Source organism: Diorhabda carinulata, chromosome 6 (genome assembly GCF_026250575.1).
Source record: "Diorhabda carinulata isolate Delta chromosome 6, icDioCari1.1, whole genome shotgun sequence".
NCBI lineage: Eukaryota > Metazoa > Arthropoda > Insecta > Coleoptera > Chrysomelidae > Diorhabda > Diorhabda carinulata.
Window position 1 is genome coordinate 31,630,646 of NC_079465.1, and position 22,172 is coordinate 31,652,817.

Sequence of the window (22,172 nt, forward strand, 5' to 3'; positions counted from 1 at the left end):
CGATCAAACAATAAAACAAATTTCTTTTTTTTTACAAACAATTCAATTCTATCGAGTAGTTGATATACAAAAACTGTCTCGAGGTTATATTTACGTGAGAATTTCTTTATATAGAAACGATAGAATATTTTTTTTAAAAGCATCCGGTTCATCATTTTTCTACGAAATTATTTTTATCTTAATTAATCTCGAGTATCAATCTTTTTAAGATAAAGATGTAATCAATTAATACTGATACATATATAAAAAAAGATTCACTGTTTTTTGATTTAATAGTATAATTTTGAATTAAAGTGTATCATCAGAAAAAAGAATATGGATTGTAAGTCATTCTATATATTTTCAATTTATTTAATATTTCATTTCGCAAACTCATTCAAAATTGCTATACAAATGATAAGTAACCTCCTAGTCTCCTAGTAACCAATCATCATTGATTGCCACTATTTTTTTCAACCAATTTATTCAGTTTTTAGTAATAAGTCAGATTTAGCAGAAAGTAGTTGAAATCTGACAACGTTTAAAACCATTTTATAAACTCACGAAACAGTTAGCCGTGGCTAACATTCCGCACATAGTCAAACGTATAATAATTAAAAATATATTCACGTCCAATATTATAAATATTATAATATTTAACAAAATATTGATTTCGATAATGCAATAAAATTTTAACAAACACACCCGAACTGTTTGAGATCATACAAAACGAACGGTGAGTTGTATTAGGTTTGTTCTATCAGTATGCTCTGATCATATTTCGAACTTTGGTGCACTCTATTACTAACACTAATCGTCTTTGATAAGTTGGAACGGATCTTATACAACTTATTTTGATAATAATGAATTTACTCGTATGTTCATATATTCAATCTAATGTCGAGTGTTTTGTTTTTATTTTCAGATTTGATCGGATTATGTATCGTCCTAATGGCAGGTGGTGAGTACCATTTGATAAGACTATTTTTAATTCCATTATTACTTTTATTTTATCTGAACAGTTTCTAGATTTTCAAATGAATTTTTCAAGATAAAAATGCATTTTATATTATCAGTACCTAGTATGCTATTTTGACAAAATTACTTTCATACAAATTTATTTTTCAACGCGTTTTATTTATTTTGATTATTCATGAAAATTTCACTAAAACCTAGTACATACCTGCTTCATTAATACCCGACTTGTTATTTAAATTAATGTTTTTACTTAAGTCTATTGAAAGTTATTAAAACGTTAACTAACTGAAATATAATTCTCGAAGTCCGTTGTTTACTAATATTATGTATACATACACAAATATGAATGCAAAATGATTCGCATTTCTAATTATCTATAAGGTAAAATGAAAAAATAAATGACTAAATCAATAAGAAAAGTGTAAAAAAAACTGGCAACAGCGCGGTTTACGTGGCATTATAGGACGGATTAATTATATTCAAAGAAAAGTAGTCATTGCTCGCTTGAAGTTACCATATTCTATGTTTTCAATAATAAAAACTATGAAATATTTATTATATACAATTTTTTATAGTCTTTTAAAAATTAAATTTAGTGGTATTTTTACGAAAAGTTTAAATAATAAACAGAGGCACCTATCACCTATATGTCATCCGTCAAAGTTAGGAGCACAGAGTAATCGACCTGTAGAGTAGGTGGTCTCGTTTGTGAGAGGAACTAGCTAACAGTGGCTGGTATCAAAACCATAGAGAAATGAAACACGGCGTCGTCTGATTGCATTAACCCACTTGCAAACAGAAAGGATCATAGCATATGATCACGACCCGATTAATTTAATCAGTTCCCGAACAACAATTAACGTAAATCGAGTTAAATCGATGTTAGTTTTCGAAAAGTCCTTACATTCTATGTTTAGAATAATAAAAACAATCAAATATTTTATTATATTAATAACTTACATAATTATTATTCTTCTAGAAACTTTTTGACACCTATATGTCATCCGTCAAAGTTAAGAACACAGAATTATCGATCTGTAGAGTAGGCGGTCGGTGGTCTCGTTTGTTAGTGAAATTATCTAACAGTAGTTGGTGTCGAATCGATTTTATATACGCATTATAATACATAATACATAAAAAAGTGAAATTGATTTAGCTCGTCGTATACAAGGTTCATCAAATATAAATATTTTCCAAGGTATTATTTGTCTAATTTATTTTTTGTCTATGTAGCTAACGTACTTGCTATAGAGTGTCCTCTACCGGGCGATTCAATAACATTTTATCCTGATTACACAAATTGCTCCAGATACATCGAGTGTTACAAAGGAGAGGCTAGTTTAATGTCATGTCCTGACGGTTTATGGTGGAATCAAAAATACTTAACTTGCGATTATCCAAAGGACGTAGATTGCAGTAAGTTGATTATTATTTTATTTGAATCGTTATTGATTATTTTTCTTCTTATTTTTTAGAAACTGATCCTACAGCTACGACACCGTGTAAGTACTTTTTTTTTTAAATAGTTTAAATTTGCCGTCGTTTCTTCTTCTTTTTATTGCAGTGAAACGTCCCTTAGTATATACGAGGCGAAATTAAATTGTTATTGTCGGTTTATATTAATGTGTATTTACGAGGCGATGTCAAAATGTTAATAATCTATACGAAGAACAGCTAAAATTTTATCGTTAAAGTAATATTTGCGTTATTTTGAGCGTTGGTTGTAGCGTATACTGGGCGAAATTGAAATATTATGATCAAATAATTAATTTTTGAAATATCTATCTACGAGGTGTAGTCAATAATTTTTTCTTTTTTTTTTGCCGTACAAAAGTGAAACAAATATATTCGTTAAAATATCATGTTTTTTTTAAATTTTAGCTACTCACAGTACTTCCGAAGGAACTACCTCTTCAGGTGAGAACATATTTTATTTTAAAACGTTATTTAATGACAGAAAAAAAATAATTTCATTAAATTTTTCTAAAAAACTTCCCAAAACGGAAAAAATTCATCTTTTAATTCCGATATTCTGCAATATTTTGACGTATTACTCGAATCATTTTTTTTAGGTTACAAATCTTCGTTTTTATCGAAGTATATTTGAACTACTGTCAAATTCGATGATATTTCGAGATTAAGTCCAATATACTACGGTCATGAAACTGTAATCTCGAGGCAGCGATGCCATACTTCATTGAAAATCCCCAAAATTCAAACTATTCATATTCTTATTGAATTTTTGCAGATTTTTTCTACGTTTTTGATTTAGAATAACGTGGAATGTTTTTCGTGATGATTTTAGGTCTCTTTTTTACGAAAATCAGTTTGAAATAGTATAAAAAGTTCTAAAAATGTTTTTTTTTTTATTTTAAAACGTCAACTGATGAGAGAAAAAAATGTAATTTCACTATATTTTAAAAGAAAACTTCCCAAAACGAGAAAAAATTCATCCTTTAATTCCAATAATTTGACGTATCACTCGAATAATTATTTTTTAGGTTAGAAATCTTCGTTTTTATCAATGTATATTTGAACTACCGTCAAATTCGATGATATTTCGAGGTTAGTCTAATGTACTACGGTCATGAAACAGTAATCTCGTTGCAGCGTTGCCGAACTTCTTTCGAAATCCCTAAAATGTTTTATTTTTTACAGGATGGACACCGGATCATCAATGTCCGTATCCAACGGATCAAATAACCTACGATTACGATCCGTTCGATTGTCAAAAATATTATGAATGCGATCACGGAAACAGATACTCGATGACTTGTCCCGACGGTTACCTTTGGAATCACATCAACAATTATTGCGATTTTCCCGAAAACGTCGATTGCTGTAAGTATCGATTAACCGATAAATAATCGTTATATATAATCGATTTTTTTTTGTCGTTTCAGCGCGTACAATTACGACTCCAAGTAAGTAGTAACCGATTTATTTTTCATTTTTTTTTTTATAAATATATAAAAAAAATTATTTAGAACCGATTTGCGACGAACAAGACGGAACTTTTTACGCTAACACGACCGATTGTACGAAGTACATCGAATGCGTTAACGGAGAAGCTAAGGATTTGACGTGTCCTGACGATACGTGGTGGGACGAAATTAGATTAACCTGCGATTATCCTGAATACGTCGATTGTAAAGCTGAAAAAAATTAATCAAAACGTTTAAATATGTACAATAAAAGTTGTTATCGATTGAATTTTTATTCAAAAAAAATTTGAGGTTAGGTTTGATATTATTTTCGATTATTTAATAACATTTTTCATATAATCGAGTCTCGTTAACTGTTCTTCCAATAATATAATCTAAAACAAAAAAATAATTAATAAATACAAAAATTAAAAATCAAAAAATTACCTTTTTCGAATGAATTTCTCGTTTTTCCAAACCGACGTTCATTTTATACGTAGACCCCGATACCATCTTCTTAATTTTCTCCAATTCCTTCTCCAATTTTTTCTTCTTCTTTTCCATTTTATCCAAATCGAATTGTAACGTTTTTCGAATTTCCTCAGACATTTCCAAATATATTTTCGTTTCGCCGATTTTATCTTTAAGGCAATTTTTCGAAAAATCATCTTTTACTTCGTTCGATACTTCGATATCGTTAAAACCGGTTAAATCTTGTATTACCGTCGAATTGTTTGTTATACAAAGCGATGACGTCGAAATTAATACTAAAACGAAATATTACATTTTGGCGGACGCGATTTTTTTCTTCTACGATATTTCCTATAATTCGAATGTTCTAGACGTAATTTTAATGTATAAACCGGAATTAGAACCAATTTAACTCACGTTTCGGTTGCGTCTTGACGCTAACGTTGAAAATCTTCTTCAATCTTCTTATAGCCGCTACGATTTCCAAAATATCTTCAACGTTTTTCTCCAGATTATCGTCGAGGTAATTCAATTTCTAACGGGGAAAATTTTTATAATTAAAACACGTCGTTATTTAAAATATTAAATGACGTACTTGAGGAAAACAGAATATTTTTTCTTCTCCCGGTAATTGAGGTAAACGGGAATGTAGATGTTCGGTTAAATAGGGCATGAAAGGCCCTAAAGCTCTTAAGGCAACGTCCAAACACGTCAAAAGTGTCCGTACATGACCAGGCGCCTTTGAGCTACTTTCGGAACAACGTAAACCTCTTTTAGTCGTTTCCTAACAACACGAAATATTTTGATACTTTTCAATTAAAAAAAAAATTGAACGTTTCATTTTGTTTTTATGTGGATTCCAAAACATTTTTAAAAATTATATGAGATAATGTAAAATATTGTATATAAAGGAGAAAAGAAAAATTCATTCAAATAAATTTTGTCTATAATCAAATCAAATCAAATGAAAAAAGTGTCAAATACTTACCAAATAAATATCACAAAATTCGAAATACAGAAATTTTTTTAAAGCGTTCGTACAAATATAAAAATCGTAATTTTCCATTCCTCCGATTACTTTATCCACCATTCGAGTCAATTTACTCAAAATCCATTTATCCATAATTTCCAATCGATCGTATCCGTTAGACAATAATAATTCTTGTCGTTTATCGTACCAAGTTTTGGTAAATTTAGTCGCCTGCCAAATTTTATTACAAAACAATTTATTCGTATAACATTCGTTCACGTCGAAATTTATAAACGTATCTACAAGAAAACAAAAAAAAATCGATTCATAACCTCTACAACAATCGATTATCACTCACTTTTCACGTTATGAGATAATAGAGTGAATCTTAACGCGTCCGAACCGCATTCGGGAATTCCTCGCGGAAACATTTTTCTTTGACCTTGAATTGATCGTTCGAATTCCTCTTTCGATAAAATTCCGATGTTGTAATTTCTTTTAGTCGCTTCTTCCATTTCCTGATATCGAAAAAAAAAAAAATAAATAAAAAATTATCTTTCGTACATTTCATAGTTCGTTTTTTACCTCGAGGCTAATTCCGTCTATCACATCTTCGGGCGCTACGACGTTTCCCAAACTTTTCGACATCTTTCTACCGTAAAAGTCGCAAATGATACCGTGAAGAAAAATTTTATCGAAAGGTAATCGATCGGTAAGTTGAATTCCCAGCATAACCATTCGCGCCACCCAGAAAAACAAAATGTCGTGACCGGTTTCCATCAAAGATAACGGATAGAATTTTTCAAAATCGATCGTCTTAAATAAAAAATATCATATAACATCAAATAATACTCAACTGCGGTAGCTAAAACTCATCTTATTGACAATACAAGTGATTTACGTGTTTGCAGTAAAGTACCTGCATCTGAAAATTGTCGTGGACGAAAAAATATTTATTTTGGATTTGTTAAATGATATAGAAAAACGAGGTTCAATACTTAAGTTTTGAGATGTCAAATGTACTCAAAATACATTGACATACGAGGGCTATTTGAGTTGTTTATAGATATTTGACAAATCCATCGCGAATATTCTCGTGCAATGACTTTCCACGTGGATTAAACCATCTCGAGACATCGTTATTCGCTACAGGATGAATTTGTTTATCTCAAAATTTAAGTAGCAATCCTCGTAGTACCTTATCCGGCCAACCTAATGAAGCGAATGGAAGGAGTCCAGAAGAAAACCAAGTATCCAAAACATCTTCGTCTCTTTTAACTCGGATATCGGACGTATCGACTCCTAGTTGTGCAGCACCTTTCGTAATAGCCGTTTGTTCGTTTCCAGCAGCTACCCATACGGTCGTTCCGGTTTTGATGCTCGAACACGAATAAGCCGGTACTCGATGTCCCCACCATAATTGTCTCGATATACACCAATCTCTAAATAAAAATGTTAGTACCAAAACGTTTTTTTTTTGTTTTTATTTATTTAACATACCGTATGTTTTCTAACCAAGCGAACCAAGTTTTTTCTAAAGATTTGGGTTCGATTGATAAACGACCTTCTTTAACTGTACGTACGGCTTCAGCTGCCATCGATTTACAATCGACGAACCATTGCGGACGTATTAGATATTCGATTACGTCTTTGGTACGACTGAAATTTTATTCTATAAATAACTATTTATACGCGATTTATTATTAAATCACCTGCAAATCGGAATCGACATCGGATGTTCCTCCGTACCTTTGAACAATCCCAATTTACTTAGTTCTTCGGCGATGACCGATCGAGCTTCGAATCGAGGTAATCCGGAAAATTTACCGCAATTCGAAGTTAAATTACCGCTTTCATCGATTACCGACAAAGGTTTTAAATTATGTTTTTTCGCTACGTCGTAATCGGTAAAATTATGAGCGGGTGTAATTTTTACGGCGCCTGTATAAAATAATGATAAAAACAACGATTTTTCAAATCTACTAATAGAGTCGACGATGAAATTAACGTTATTTTAATTAAGATATATACGAAGAAAGGAAAACGAAATTACAGAAGAAATTAACAATGTAGATGAAAAAACAAAATTGGAAAAACGATCCCGAGTAAGTAGAAAAGAAGGGACTAGTACCGGTTTTAATTTACAAAAAATTGATTATTTTTTCAATTTTTTCGAATCCTTTTACTTCCAAAAAACATGTAAAATTTCATAACAAAATTCGAAATTATAATAGTTCGAGCGCCTACTCGTTTTACGTACTCTATAATCGACGAATTTTTTTTTTTTAATTCTTCGTGTTTTTTATTAATTTAGTTGTATTTGTAACAAAAATTGTCGTGGGAAAAAAAATTGAAAAAAAAAACGTTAATTTTGCATATTTAGTTTTGTTTCGAGATTATCTCATCGCTATTATTTTAGCAGGCACAATTATGGCGCCCTCTATGTAATAATGTCGAAAAAAATTCACTTTATCATCGAAAAACAATAAAAAAAATATTTTATTACGAGTCATTTTTCACCCTTATAACCGGTACTAGTCCCTTAAAGGTTTCGATGTGAAGGGGGGCTGGGAGGGGGTTTTGAAAACAAAAGACTGTATCACAAAACATCTATTTTACCTCAACAATTCATAGAAATAACACTTATCAACTAAAAAGGTCCTTTTAATTGAAATAATACAATAAATATAAAGTAAATCTATATAATAAATGGTCGATTGTTTTTTTTTTTTGATCTATCACAACAATTTTAATATTTTTTTATTTCATACTTTAATCGCTATTTCTACTAATAATACTGCCGTTTTCTTCGTTTCTACGTTCGGTGACGCTAATATCGAACATCAAATTTTCGGTTTGCAATAATGATTTAGCGGCCGCCACGTCGATATTCGAATACAATTCGTATCTCTGTTGTTGATTGTCGGGATGTTTTTTCGAAAATTTGTGATGTTCCAAAAAACAGATGTTCTGCAAACAATAGAGGCAATGTTGTTGTTCGTCGTACAACGGTACTTTCTCTTTGAATAAAGTAAATCTATTCGAATCGGTATCCGAACGAATTTTAATTTCGAAATCGTGTTGTCGATTATCGCAAGAAAATACGCCGATTAGAACGGCGGTTTCGCCGAATTTTAGACAATGTATAAACATCAAAAACGGCGTATCGTTTATTATGAGCAATTTTATAAAAGATTGATGATGCGTTATGACTTTAAAATTTAGAGTAATCGGTCCGTAGTGCATCGATCCCGGATGACAAGTCTCGAAATGGCTGACGTCGTTCGATAAAATGAAACTTATATTTTTATCTCGGCAATTCCAAAACGGGCAAGATATCCTTCGAAATTGGCAGGATCTCTCGTGTCTTTGTACCTCGTTCCAAGACATCCTATCTTTACATTCAGGATTCATACAAGGAAATCTCAATTTCGAACCGATGGATTCGTATAAGGTGTTTCTGTTATTTAATATCGGTCCTTTGTATTGGCATCTACCGCATTTCGTTATTTTACCGTCGTCCGATGTTAATACCGGAGGTATATTCAAATAATTCTTGCATATACTACATTTTAAATCGTGACTTTGCGTCCTCTCTATATCCATCATTGTATAACTGAAAAAAAGAAAAACATTCTCAAGAATATATATAATAATGCGAGGATGATCCCAGAAGTACCTTGCCTAAACCACGGATGGCGGTAGTTGCCTTCAACTGTATTAGAATTATTCCTTTAACAGCCATCAATAGGAAATTTGTAAACATGGAACAAATTGATCATCGTTATTTCAAACTAATTTGAAAGATTTTAGCCCAACCAATATAAAATCTGAACTAGATTATACTCTGGATTGATAAAATATTGTGTAGCGAAGTTTAGACGAGACCGTACGACCTTCGAAGACCAGTGGTAGACCAAATGAGATGAAGACTCCAGAAATGTTGAATTAAACCCACGAAATGGATCTGGATTATCGTCGACTGAAAATGCGCGAGCTAGCAGACATAGTAAGCATTTCAAAAAGTGGGATACATCGCATATCAACTGAAAATTTTGATGTGAGAAAACTGTGTACAAGATGGGTCCGCGATTGGTTACAAAACCAGCGTCGCGAAGATATTTCTATCGAGTGTTTGGCAATGTTTCACTGAACCGTCACCTCATACCCAGAACAATCGAAACAATGAAGAACCTATTCAAAATACTACGGCAGGCAATGTCAACTTCTCGGACCATCCTCGTAATATTACTAACGACATTAAACCCCAAAATTATCGCTTTCGACTTAGTGACTTGAGTATCCGTCTGGTCTGGCTTTAAAAAAAATCTCGCCATTTCGGTTAACCATTTTCTTACCTAGAGCTTAAGTAAAATACGTATTACCAACTTATTAATCATAACATCCCCTTTTATGTTGGGATAACAACCACGGTTGGGGATTAATATGAAGTAATGGGTTGAAATTTTATGACCTAACCTAACCTCAAACCTGTAGATAAGAAAATGGTCGACCTAACTAGTGCACAACGGATTTTTTCAAAATTTTGATAATTAGAAAGTACGCATACAGCGAGTTTTATCTAAAAACAAATAGGCGATGGATTTTGGAAAGATTAAATAAAATAATTAAACGTTGAGGGTATTTTTTAAACAAAATTTAGAGATGCCTTTAAAGCAAACAATCTCGCACCACGTACACGTTTTAATACAATTATAATATTTTTTTTTAGCAGTGTAGTTAGTTCGTTGATCGGTATGCGTCAATTTAAAACGAACGGCGACATCTACGAGTCTTTAATCGAATGTCTATAAACAGAAATCTACGCAAAAAGAAACTGATAGCCCTATCGATTAATTTGGATGTACTGATTATTTACTTTAATAACGCGAATAAATTCTTTCTCAATCCGTGAATTTGACGATCTGCCAAGTAAAGCAATAATAATTGTAACAGATACAATCTAGAATAAACAATTTAATATGTTTCTGGGGAATTTTAATGTTTATTTTTTCATAATAAAATTTTAAAAAATCCGGCGCAACTAATTCCAGCGAAATTCACGATCTAACGGAAATTTTTAATCGGATCGCTTATCTGATAAAAATTCCACTTATACATGTGTTATTTTTTTTTTATCACGATGTAAAACAGATTTTATACGACTGCTTCGATTGCATAATTTACTACCTTTACCTGGTCACCATCTAAAAAGAAAGAGGCGTTTAGCAATAAGTAATATTTTCCCCGTTTCAATCAAACCTAACCTAACCAATCCACGTGAATTTTACGTGGGGAGTTCTCGGTTTAGTGATGACGATTCTTCCCGAAAATAATCGATTTTTAAATCGATTCGAATCGTAACCTCATGAATCGATTCATACAAAAATAATTCAGGAAATTCGATAATAACAAGTATATTGGGATCAGAACGGGCCTTCAGATAGGTCCGTCATGCCCCACTAGACGTTACCAAAGTCCGTTTAGACGCTTTGGCTTGAACCCTTTGATGTCATTAAGCAGATTGTGGGGTTTGCCCAAGTGTTTAAGGCATTCACAGATAACTTGGTCTGCTGTTTGCACCATCGGATCATCCGTGATCTCGTAATTAGCGATGATTTGGTCCGAGGAATCGATTTCAGATCGTCTTGGAAAAAGGAACATCCAGGTAGAAAAATTTTCGTGTTGACAGATAGATATGTGACTATCAAATAAATAATTAAATATATTTCATATAAGCAAAAACGAAAAGATATTCCACAATTTCACGCAGTATTAATAATCGAGTATCCGTCATTTTCCCCAAATTTAGCCCGCAAGGATTATTAATTATACATAGTGATGTCACAAGTGCTACAAATATATTAGCAATGCCAAAACATCGATGAAAATTATGTTAAAAAATAATAACGATTGGATAGTGATTAGCCTTCGTACTAAACCGATTTAGCACTTTGTGATACATAAAATTGGAAATAAGATATAATTATTTGAACAAAGAAATTTGTTTTCTACCGATTCAAATTAATAATTTTTGAAATCAAACGCACCAATGAAAAATTATTTTGAAAATGAATATCAATAAATGAATCATACCTTTTTCTTTTCGGATTATTATTAAAAAATTTCTTGGTATTAAACAACGTGCAGATATCGAATAACTACAAATACAACTCGGAGATTTTTTGATTTTCTTCAAAATCGTAACGTTTTTGATTACAATTGACGCAATATAAATTATTGATATGATAATGACTATTTATTAGATCGAACTATAAAGATAAATAATTAACACTTCACATTTTAATCGATTTTATTGAAAAGTGTATTAATGCGAACAATACTAAAAAAGATACGTTTTGTTTTTTAACGATTGACGCAATACTGATAACAAAAAAGTACGATGAATGATCGAAAAGAAGAATCGAATTAACCATTTAGAAGAGTTGTTTATGCAAAAATGTCTATTACAACAAATGTATCAATAAACAAAGATATTATGTACTGCAATGACACGCCTTTAAATTATTTACGATTCCATACGATATTTGTTGTTTCACCCTCGTAGTTATTTGCTTTCATGGCATTATGCAAACCTGTCGACGTGTGAGATAAGTTTTCAAGTAAAAGCAAATGGCGTTACCGGAAATTATTTACATTTTATATAATAAATAATGTAAGCGATAAGGATTTTATCGATTCCTAATAGCAAATGATTGAGATTTTTTCGTAATTGTAATAAAAAAAAAACCGAATTTCTATAACAAATTACAAAAATTCATTTATAGTATAAAATAATTAGTCATCCAGATGAATCATATCGTTACGTCATTCGGTCCATACGTCTACGCCCTTTTCTACATGTGTCAATATAAAATTTAAAAAATAAAAAAGAAGAAATAATCTAACCAGACAGACATTTTTAAAAGTTGTTAGAAAACGAGATTAGATGTAATAGAGATGTAAATCTGTAAATGCGGAAGTAAAAACTAATAAAAAAAAAATAACGCAAATAAGATAATTATGTACAACGATTAAAGAATAAATCTAATAAAAAGGGGGGGCAATCTCTACAATTTCCTACTTACGGATTAGAATCGTCGACCTGAAACGAATCATGGCGACAGAAAAATTTCGAAAAGAAGATTGTGTCTCGCGTACCGTATACGAAAAAAATTAAAAAACAAACACACTCTGCTTATAATCGTCGTCGTCGTCGGTGGTGGTTTTATTTAATAGATGATAATTTTCTCGTCACGCATGGGTATGTGTGACCATCCATCGATGGGATATACTGATGGGAAACGAGAGCGACCACCTGTCCTATCCGATTTATCGACCAACTAGGGCCTCTCTTTCGCAGAGAATGGCGAAAAGCCGAGAACGGAGAAACGTGCAGAAGATTTATGCGCTTTAAACGGTGATCGCTTCGTAAACTGTTACGTATCCGTATACAAGGTGAAAAAAAAAACACGAATTTACGATCTTAATCAACTATAAAATTCGAAAAGTGTAAATAGAGATCATGTAAACATTCACCGATTATTACATTTAGAAAGGTTCATACAGGTCTTTAATATATAGAAGAACCATCGTAAAATTACAGAAAATCCAGAATTTGAGATGGTTTTTAACTGCCAAAGATATTCGTAACACTTCGATAGATCTGTACGGCGCATTATCTGTTAAATCTAGAGTCTATTGAGGCGACAACGCCCCGATAGAGGACACCTATTCGGTTGTTACATTCAGCAGATTTGTTTCCCACGAAGGTCTTTACCTGTCTCAGTTCCTGTAGGGGTTGTCCTAATAATTGGTTTTGCTTCTCTCCAAATTATTTTTCTATCGTTCAGAGCTTGTCTATCCCAGATTTAACGAGCTTATCGACTATTTTTTTTTCTTTCAATCCAGTCCTGTTGTCGTTATTCCTGTCTAGTTCGTTTAAGTTTTGATTTTACGTTATCGGAACTTAGAGTTTGGCTATGGGACACGATGATGATAGTTGTTTTCTAGATTGCATCAATTTCTGCTCGATAATCGCTTGGTATGTTGCACGGTGTTTCAGAGTGTTTGGTTCTGGGCTAGTAGGTATTTAAAAAACGTATGGGCAGAATCAGAAATTATCGTTCACGTTTCATAATATGTACAATGTTTGTTCAAAATATTCTAGTTATGGATGTATTATAAACTCGAACAAAAAGTTTAGTTAGAAGTTCGTATTACTCACCAAAATTTTTGATAGACAATAAAATTTTATAACCAATGAAATGGTTTATTTGTTCAATTACACACAACTTCACACTAAACAGTTAATCTTCGCATTTTGTTATAAAGTTGAATCTAGTAATTATTTCTCGCGCTCTTTCCGACCAGATGTTGACTCACTAACTGTTATAAATCAATTTCCAGATACAAATATTTATCCAACAATGTTATAAATAGAGAAGGAACTATGTGTAGGTACGCAAGAATGAAGAGACAGTGAGATTTTTCAACGAAAAAAAAAATCTATCTAAAGCTAACTCAATTTAATTGAAATATATTCGATTATTATCCTTAAAAAGAAGTATTTTTCACGGTTTTATATCCTCCCGTATATTTATAAACATTTGGTTTATATTTGAAAATTATCTTGAACGTAAATAATTTGAAAATATTTACCTAAAGACTACTCAAATTCGATATTATTTCTTATATAAATCACTCACTCGGCTACAATAAGTATAAATCGAAGTCTATTTTGGTCTATAATGAAAGAAACCGATCGATCTGAAGTGTCTTCTACAACACACCCGTACAACAAGAAAAAAAAAAGGTTGAATAATTTTCATATATTTTGATTTTTATTTATACAGTACGTCCTTTTAAATCGCGTCGATAAAAATTGAACGAGTGCATCGATAAATGTAGGAAATGATTATTTTTTCAAATGGAAGTTATCGAAACGACACGGTACTTACGTAATCACAAATTATATCTGTCGAATTCAAAAATAAAATAAATAAATAATTAACACTGGCGAACGACTGTTCCGAAACACACTCGACAAAAATTACGTAACGAGCGATTTTAAACTGCCAAACAATAGACATTTGTAAGTCTCGAAAATCTTTATCGTAAAATGATATAAATAACCGGGTTCGATCATGAGTTTTAGACGACCGAAAAGAACTATGCCAAATTTATATTTAAATACCATTTTGAAAAAAAAAAAAAAAATCTAATCTGCTAAAAATAATATTTTATACGACGAGACTGAGACTTTAATGGGTTTATAAATACATCAGATGAATAACTGGGAGAAACACGGATGCTTACACAAAACATTTGTAATATCTCGAGAAAATTATAAGGGATGTCCCTTATTACGAAAAATAAATTTCAATTAATAAAAAATTAAAAGAATGAAACTATAGAAAAATACAGTTTACACGAAGAAAAATAAATTTACACTACAACAAAACTAATAAGTTAACTTCGATTAGTGAACGGGTGTGTTAATTACAGTGAAAGCGAACTTATTATACCTTACCAGATTTTTTTTCAGGTATTTCAGGTAAAGATAACGGAAAAAAATCCACGGGATTAACAGGCGCGGAGCCTGAAGAAGCTGCTAACTGCTAAAACCAGGAGCTAGCTACGAACTAGCTGTCTATGGAAACGCCATCTCCTGCAGGACAAAGAACGCTTAAGCTATTGGTGGGGTGGCGTTATACATCGGGAATAGTTGTAAAGGGTATAGCGAAAAACAAACGTTGAAACGTCCAGACAACTAAGAAGCCAAAAGCTGACATGCCAAATTTTAACAAAAACGAGGTTGAGGATCTATTGAAATGTGTGTGTGTGTGTGTGTGTGTGTGTGATGTCAAGTTATTTATCTCTTTCTTAGCGTCAATTCTTAGTGTTTCAACTAAGAGTTGTTTTACATAATCATGAGCGTCGTCGCGAGTTCGATTTAAAATTAAAAACAAATTCCTAATATAATTATTAATTTGTTTCTCTTGCCAAACTAATCTACACGTTACTTATAATTCACTTGTCACTTTGCCAAAAAAAAAAATAAAAAAGGAACGCGATTATATACGCTTTGTTTTCATTAGATTACAAACATCGAACGTAAATTAACGAATTTAATTTGTACTAAATGTTTAAACAGTAATAAAATCCGTATTATTAACTCGACGATATATTATACGAGGTATATTCGCGATGTTTGTAATTAGCAGCCATCGCTGTTACCGCCATTTTATGATCGACGTTGCCGACGTATTTTTTGTAGTGTGAAGTCAGCTTTAATTGAAAACATCGCAGGTTATACAATCGAATAAGAAATTCGTGTGCTAAATGCATAAAGAAAGTTGAACCAAGCGATTCAATCATTAAATAATTCAATGGGGTGCACGATGGAGAATGATATGGACGTTCGTTTTAGATTTATTGATTAACTAACGTCATGTGTCATATTACAACTTCGCGTCTGACTTTGTTTCCGATACGACAATAAAGAAACGTTTCGTAAAGTTTAAAAGAAATCAAAGTTACGGGGAGAAAAAAGTTGTAGTTTTCCGAAAACCACGTTTTTTTTTTAACTTTACGAAAGGGAAACGATAAAACAAAAATATGATACATTTCATTGAAATAGAAGGCATTAGCTGATGGTCGTCGAAACAGCTGTTAATTTTCTACCAAAATCATTGTTCGTGGGTCAAATTCCGAATCATTTTAAGATCGATCCCGTGTTCATTTTCAAAATTTTGGTTTCGCAGGGGGTGAAGTCATCGATTCGAGAACGAAATTTTTGAAAATGGGCACTCCATCGATCTTAAAATGATTCGGAATTTGATCCGCGAACAAAGCTATTAATTTTTTCATTTATTGTTTGGAAGTTGGTAGCCCCGTTTATGAAAACTATCACCTCTCCCCCCCCCCCAATTATTATCGTTTCTAATCATAAAAAAAATATTTTTGCGTAAGAATTAGACTATCCTGAAGTTAAAAAAATGTTTTTTAACGAAAGAAATAATAAAATTTTGCACTTACCTTGTTAAAAATCACTTTATATTGTATTAAATTAAATTTATTCCCGTCATATTTTTCGTAAATGCAACGTAAAAACGAAGTTTTCAAAAAAACTAGTTCAAGTTTTACTCCGGTCTTCTTTATCGTAAATTAAAGTAAAGGTTTCCAAAAAAAACTAGGTTAGGTTTTATTCTCGTGATTTTTTTCGTAAATTCGAAGTAAAAACGAAGTTTTTAGAAAAAAAAGTTCATTGAAACCGGATGAATTATCAGTTTTCTAAAGCCAAAAAATGTTTAGTCCCCGTATTATATAGTGGAAGTTATCATAAACCCCTCGTATATAGGAAATCAGTTTTTTCCTTAAATCTAATCTATCTTTCCATTTTATTTTGTGTAGAATATAGATTCTAAATGATAAATTTGATTTATTCATATCAAAAAAGTTTCTCTTTCGATTCGTATAACTTGAAAAAGTGAAATTTCAGTTTCATTTCCTGTTAAATTTTCACCTAACCAAAACACATAATGATCTAGTACGTTAATTTTATGTTAATAAAGGATTTTATTGAAAAAATCATTATTTAAATTCCGTTTTTTGTTGAATTAAACTCACCTGTTCCATAATCTCGATCTACGAAAGTATCAGCAATCACAGGAATCATATCATTCCTAAATGGATGCTTTAACCGCTTCCCTATATAATTAGAATATCTAGAATCTTCTGGATGGACAGCCACGGCGACATCACCTAACATAGTTTCCATACGAGTTGTTGCTACAACTATTTCTTCGTCTATTAAAATAAAAACAATAAAATCGTTTTATTATGTAGTTATTGAATCAATTACCTGTACCATCTATTAAATAAGCAAATTTTGTAATAATACCAAATTCTACTGGATTTTCGTATCCAGGAATGGAAATTTTAGTTAATCCATTAATGGAGAGTTGTTCCACTTCTATATCAGATATAGCAGATTTTAATATACAAGACCAATTTACCAGAGCATCTGCTCTAAAATAAAACTTTATAGTGCTTAGGAATTTAAAAAAAAATTAATTTTGAATCATAAAACACCCAAAAACGATTTAGTAACAAAATCTTACCTATATATAAGCCCAAGATCAAATAATCTTATAAAAGCTTCTTGTACTGCTTTCGATCTCTGTTGGTCTAATGTAAAAATTTCTTTATCCCAATCAAGTAAAACTCCCATACGTTCAAGTTGTTTTCCTAGTAAAACAAGAATAAATTTAAATACAACTATAATTATTAATATACTAACTAATAACGGAGCTTTTTTCATTCTTCCAATTATTCACTTTTTCCAAAAATAAATCTCTACCAATTTCTTGTCGTGTTTGTTGATTTTCCTTCCATAATAATTTTTCGAGAATAATTTGTGTAGCTATACCGGCGTGATCCATACCCGGTATCCAAGATGTTTTTACACCTTGCATTTGTTTCCTTTAAAGAATTTCGTATTTTAACTATATTTAAAATAGAATAATAAAAAATGTTACCATCTTATTAGAACGTCCTGTATTGTAGCGGTAAGTGCGTGTCCTAAATGTAAAGTTCCAGTTATATTTGGAGGTGGTAGAACTAAACTAAAAGGTTTCACATTTTTAACAGGAGGCTTAAAATAATTCGTTTTAGACGAACATTCTACTTTGTGTGGTACGTAAGCTTGGTCTAAAGTCTTGGTTTTGGCGTACGAAGAATACCAAATGTTATTTTGGATTTTTTTAATTCGTAACGTTATCATATTATACATTTTTAAATTTCTATTGTATTATACATACTTTAAAAACCCATTTTGACACTCTATAATATTAGGTTATGAAATAGTTTAACAGATTGGCCAACAGTATAAAACGCAATGTACTATCTAGTACAATTTTGAAACTGCAAAAAAAATAACACCACTTTTATATATTATAGTTTTTGAAATAGGATTTGATTTCATAGTTCTAACAACTGGTTTCATAATTTAAAAACACAATAACAAGATTTCAAGTACAGGGATATTAATAAAATGAATACTATTTCGTAATAAATATGTCAAAAATGCTGGGTAAAAGTGTCTGCAATCGGAAACCTATAGACTTGCCTACTTAAATCTCGATATAATAGGCTAAAAGTTGAGAAAAATTATAATTTATTATAAAATAAACAAAAAAACGCTTCTAATATTTGACAGAGAACTACACCGTAACTCTCTTTTTTTTGTTCAATACGAATGCACAGTCTAGTGTTATTATGTCTATGGTTGCATTTAAAAATGACGTATTCCAAATCAACGTTGCCAAACCGTTTCGATTTTTTATAAGATTTTCTTTTTCTATATTTTTTTATGTTTATTGATCATTATGAGCCACTTAATTATTACTTAGATAATTAAACTGATACCATTTGAGTTAGTAATTTATCTTATTAAGGTGAACCAATTTTTTTCCAAAAAAAAAAAAATAACCAATAATCAAAACTAATCATTTATTTACAACATTTTCATTAAAATTTCATAAACGATCCAAGTAAATACTAATAATATTAAAAAATTTTTCAGATTTTTCGAATTTTATATCATTGTAGCCCCCTCGTGTTGAGCAATATTCCTTTTCATATTGTAGTACCACCCGCCAATTTTTGTATTTTCCAGCAAATCTTTAAAAGCTAGACACCCTTCTATGCTACTCAAAACTCCGTATACGGCTAAATCTGCTAAATTCGGTCGCGATCCACCCATAAACTGTCCGCCTTTGGATTTGACCGCTCTCAACCAATAATTACATTCATCATACAGCGATTGTCTAACGTCATCTTTAAGGTTGTGTCTCTTTTTCAACTTCTTTCCTATCAACCACATCGCAGACGCTCCAACGTAAATCATGAGGTAACGTTCCCATATGGGAAAATTCGCTTCCCATTCACCCACTTCTGAAAACCAGTTGAAAGCTTGTAAAGCTTCATCTTTTGTCCTGTATACGTTGGGGGATAACGTATGTACCAGTACATTGTCTGCCCATTTTCTCCATTTCCTTTCCTCGCTGTAAATAAATTATCTATTATTATTATATAAGATTACAAGAATGATAATCTACTACCTGTTTATTTCTTCTGCGGTTTGATATTTCACATTATTCAGCATGAGGAAGTACCTATTCATAATTTCATTCTTTTTAATACCATCATCATCTACATAACTAATCAGTGGGAAACATTTAACTATTTCTGGCAAATTCTTATTGTTATTATCAAATAAGTAAGAAGCCAAAGCAGATATAATCATAGTACTATCATTTAAAGGCTAAAAATTGTGTTTAATAATTATTTTTATATAAATAAAAATTGTGTCAAGTACTTACTTGAAATCCATCGTCTACTTTGGCTACTAAAATCGGTACTTTACGATAAGGTGACCATTTAATAGCTTGTCGTAATACAGGATCAACTTCAATAACGTTATAAGATATACCGTAGTAATCTAAGAAAGCTCTTACTTTGCAACAAAATGGACAAGTTTGATACTGATACAGTGTTAATTCTAAGCCACTACGATCTTGGTAATTTTTTATCTACAATGAATAAAAGGAAAGCAGTACAGAAATTTGAATAAGGCGTTAATAAAAACACTTACAACTCTGGTGGGTTTGATGTCCGGTATTTCTTTTACTGTAGGAATCGTAATTTCTTCATTTAAAATGTGAGCACGTGGTTTGTTATAATAATGTATAGAATATCCAGTTCCGAGTAAAGCGCCTACCGTTATACCTGTAAGTCCTATTCTAAAAGTACCTTTTAATAATTTATTCGTAGATGAATTTCTGAGAAATCTTTTGTCTACGGTTACCCTTCTACACGGCGAACATAATATTTGTGCTATAATTCTTTTTGAAAATATCTGCATTTTAAATTTTTTTTGACGTTTTCATGAAACCTACCGAAATAGATACTAAATATTACCTAACCTACAAATCCTGTTTCTTATTTTTGTTTGCCAGAATTTTCTTTATGTGTGGCCAACGTAAAAAATCACCGTGTTATACATAATGGATACATTAGATAGGGAATCTTTATTTTTTTAACACAAATTTTCCTAGATAAATTATGTTTTATTAAAATTTTAGTTACTTAGCATTAATATTTTTATACTATTCCTGATTGGCTGTTTCTATTACGCTCGATATATTGGGAAGCCTTTATTCTATTCAAGTGACCGCATCTTTAATGTCACTTTGTAAGTTTGACATTTTGACACTTTAAATGGCAATTAGTCATCATATATTTGTGTTTTGGTCGTGGTGTTTTCATATGATTATTTTAACCGATTAAATAACCAACAAGTGGAGAATATCATTAGTGAAAAATATTATTACTATACTTTCTTTCCCGTAATATAATGAGTGTATATTATTGCGATGGCATGTATACAAGTTTTTTAAAAATAGATACTAGTTTCACATGGTTCAATACGTTTCATTTTATAATTTATCATTTTTGTTTTATATCCCATTTTTGTTTCGTTCAAATAAAACGCTATCCGATTGTGAGCAAATATTTACTTACTAATAAATGAATATTTTTTTTAGGACGACATGTTACCAGAAGACGTAAATTTGTTGAGTTCTTTGGAAAAATTGGAATTAGATATTAAAGCGAATAGAAAATCCATCGATTGTCCTAAACCGAATCCATTCATGAAACGAAGACGTACAAAATCGCTTTCTTCTATCAATTTCGGATCAAAGTGTACTTGCAATAATTCAAGTCCTCCAAACGTGAAACAAACTACTTCGTTCAAAAGAACCAATAAAAAAATATTGAGGGACCCCATATTAAAATTTCTCAAGTGTTCTCAAAAAGTACATAATCAGAAGAGGGAAAAACAGTTTGGTGAAATGTTAAACAACGCTGATGATTTCAAATCTATTATCAACGGTTGTGAATTATTAAGTATAGATAATCAAGCTAATTCGACTAAATACTCATCTCCGAGTTTTTTGATGGCACAAACTCAGAATAATGTTCAAAAAACAGAAAATCAAAATCCGAATCTCGGTAGCTGTTCCCATCAGGCCAGGATGAACGTGAATCCACCCTGTGACATAACTATTGACGAACTGGCTAGTTATTTTGAAACTTTTGTGCATATTCCAAAAAAGATGAGTTCTATGGCTGAAATGATGTACATTTAAATTTTTCTTTTTACAAAATAATGGCGTACATGAGAAATATATGTGTGCTTATTTCTTTATATTTGTTGAGCAACTCTTCTTTATAAAATGTAGATGCTGTATAGGTGTAATTGAAGTTTCATAAAAAATAAATTACATTGGCACGCCTCCCTCGTAATATAATAAAAAGAATTTTCTATTTCATTTAATGTACTATAATTTGAGAACATTATATATTTTACTTTCTGTAATTTTGTAATAAAGACTTTTTTTTTTTTATTTTAAACACGTTTCTATAATAATAATAAAGAAGATTAAAATACGTAGCTTTTATTATTTTTCTCCTTTCGTTTAATATGTACTATTCCCAGAAAAATTTTTTAATTAGGAAAAGAAATTTTGTATAGTTAATCGTGCCATCTATTAGTTTTCTGAAAAAACTTGATGCAGTTTATTTCTACACAATGGATAAGTAACTAGGTCAAGGTCTTATGTATATAAAAAAAAGAAGAACGCAGAATTATCATAGGAACGCGACAACCACAGAACTATAAATGACCAACAATATTAAAATTGTTAACTCGGAAGAAATATTGCTACTATACTAATTAAATGTGAATTTCTCTTCATAAAATTATATAGGTATGAACCTAA

The 22,172-nt window shown here is 31.1% G+C and overlaps 5 protein-coding genes across 11 annotated transcripts; 2 read left to right on the forward strand and 3 right to left on the reverse strand.

Moving 5' to 3' along the window:
* Positions 1-229: 229 nt before the first annotated feature.
* LOC130894764 (peritrophin-1-like) lies at positions 230-4,170 on the forward strand. The gene is made up of 8 exons (XM_057801742.1): positions 230-322; positions 905-940; positions 2,191-2,373; positions 2,433-2,459; positions 2,839-2,874; positions 3,616-3,798; positions 3,861-3,881; positions 3,945-4,170. The coding sequence occupies exons 1-8, from the start codon at positions 316-318 to the stop codon at positions 4,124-4,126; spliced, it is 675 nt and encodes a 224-aa protein (XP_057657725.1). The 5' UTR covers positions 230-315; the 3' UTR covers positions 4,127-4,170.
* Positions 4,134-18,225, reverse strand: LOC130894761 (probable valine--tRNA ligase, cytoplasmic). Of its 2 annotated transcripts, none has more exons than XM_057801734.1 (15): positions 17,865-18,225; positions 17,627-17,808; positions 17,448-17,574; positions 17,189-17,355; positions 16,954-17,133; positions 7,035-7,263; positions 6,823-6,981; positions 6,521-6,764; positions 5,908-6,138; positions 5,681-5,840; positions 5,341-5,621; positions 4,948-5,136; positions 4,770-4,887; positions 4,329-4,648; positions 4,134-4,276 (listed from the first exon to the last, which is right to left on the reverse strand). In XM_057801734.1, the coding sequence occupies exons 1-15, from the start codon at positions 18,116-18,118 to the stop codon at positions 4,217-4,219; spliced, it is 2,901 nt and encodes a 966-aa protein (XP_057657717.1). In that variant the 5' UTR covers positions 18,119-18,225; the 3' UTR covers positions 4,134-4,216. The 2 variants fall into 2 exon arrangements, with proteins under 2 accessions (XP_057657717.1, XP_057657718.1); XM_057801735.1 differs by having other exon boundaries at positions 4,156-4,276; positions 7,035-7,071.
* On the reverse strand, positions 8,040-14,895 carry LOC130894762 (uncharacterized). Of its 6 annotated transcripts, none has more exons than XM_057801741.1 (2): positions 14,855-14,895; positions 8,040-8,938 (listed from the first exon to the last, which is right to left on the reverse strand). In XM_057801741.1, exon 2 carries the CDS (start codon positions 8,929-8,931, stop codon positions 8,095-8,097), a length of 837 nt encoding a protein of 278 aa, XP_057657724.1. In that variant the 5' UTR covers positions 8,932-8,938; positions 14,855-14,895; the 3' UTR covers positions 8,040-8,094. The 6 variants fall into 6 exon arrangements, with proteins under 6 accessions (XP_057657724.1, XP_057657719.1, XP_057657722.1 ...); XM_057801736.1 differs by lacking the exon at positions 14,855-14,895 and adding an exon at positions 14,283-14,499; XM_057801739.1 differs by lacking the exon at positions 14,855-14,895 and adding an exon at positions 13,984-14,272.
* Positions 18,226-18,823: 598 nt separating the features above from the next.
* On the reverse strand, positions 18,824-20,497 carry LOC130894959 (prostaglandin E synthase 2). The gene is made up of 4 exons (XM_057802028.1): positions 19,982-20,497; positions 19,710-19,919; positions 19,449-19,651; positions 18,824-19,391 (listed from the first exon to the last, which is right to left on the reverse strand). The coding sequence occupies exons 1-4, from the start codon at positions 20,249-20,251 to the stop codon at positions 18,923-18,925; spliced, it is 1,152 nt and encodes a 383-aa protein (XP_057658011.1). The 5' UTR covers positions 20,252-20,497; the 3' UTR covers positions 18,824-18,922.
* Positions 20,498-20,587: 90 nt separating this feature from the next.
* LOC130894978 (uncharacterized) lies at positions 20,588-21,840 on the forward strand. Its single transcript, XM_057802057.1, has 2 exons — positions 20,588-20,765; positions 20,934-21,840. The coding sequence occupies exons 1-2, from the start codon at positions 20,763-20,765 to the stop codon at positions 21,537-21,539; spliced, it is 609 nt and encodes a 202-aa protein (XP_057658040.1). The 5' UTR covers positions 20,588-20,762; the 3' UTR covers positions 21,540-21,840.
* The last annotated feature ends 332 nt before the right edge of the window (positions 21,841-22,172 follow it).

Bases quoted from the DNA above. Each gene is read 5' to 3' on its own strand.
- LOC130894959 (XM_057802028.1), bottom strand. From the start codon at position 20,251: ATGCAGATATTTTCAAAAAGAATTATAGCACAAATATTATGTTCGCCG. The intron at 19,652-19,709 runs GTAAGTACTTGA...CACAATTTTTAG, and splicing joins AAGTAGACGATGGATTTCAA to CCTTTAAATGATAGTACTAT. The intron at 19,392-19,448 runs GTAGTAGATTAT...ATTTATTTACAG, and splicing joins ACCGCAGAAGAAATAAACAG to CGAGGAAAGGAAATGGAGAA.
- LOC130894764 (XM_057801742.1), top strand. The intron at 2,374-2,432 runs GTAAGTTGATTA...CTTATTTTTTAG, and splicing joins TCCAAAGGACGTAGATTGCA to AAACTGATCCTACAGCTACG. The intron at 3,799-3,860 runs GTAAGTATCGAT...TTGTCGTTTCAG, and splicing joins TCCCGAAAACGTCGATTGCT to CGCGTACAATTACGACTCCA.
- LOC130894762 (XM_057801741.1), bottom strand. From the start codon at position 8,931: ATGATGGATATAGAGAGGACGCAAAGTCACGATTTAAAATGTAGTATA.
- LOC130894761 (XM_057801734.1), bottom strand. From the start codon at position 18,118: ATGTATAATATGATAACGTTACGAATTAAAAAAATCCAAAATAACATT. The intron at 4,649-4,769 runs GTGAGTTAAATT...ATTTCGTTTTAG, and splicing joins CGTCAAGACGCAACCGAAAC to TATTAATTTCGACGTCATCG. The intron at 4,277-4,328 runs GTAATTTTTTGA...TTTTTGTTTTAG, and splicing joins GAGAAATTCATTCGAAAAAG to ATTATATTATTGGAAGAACA.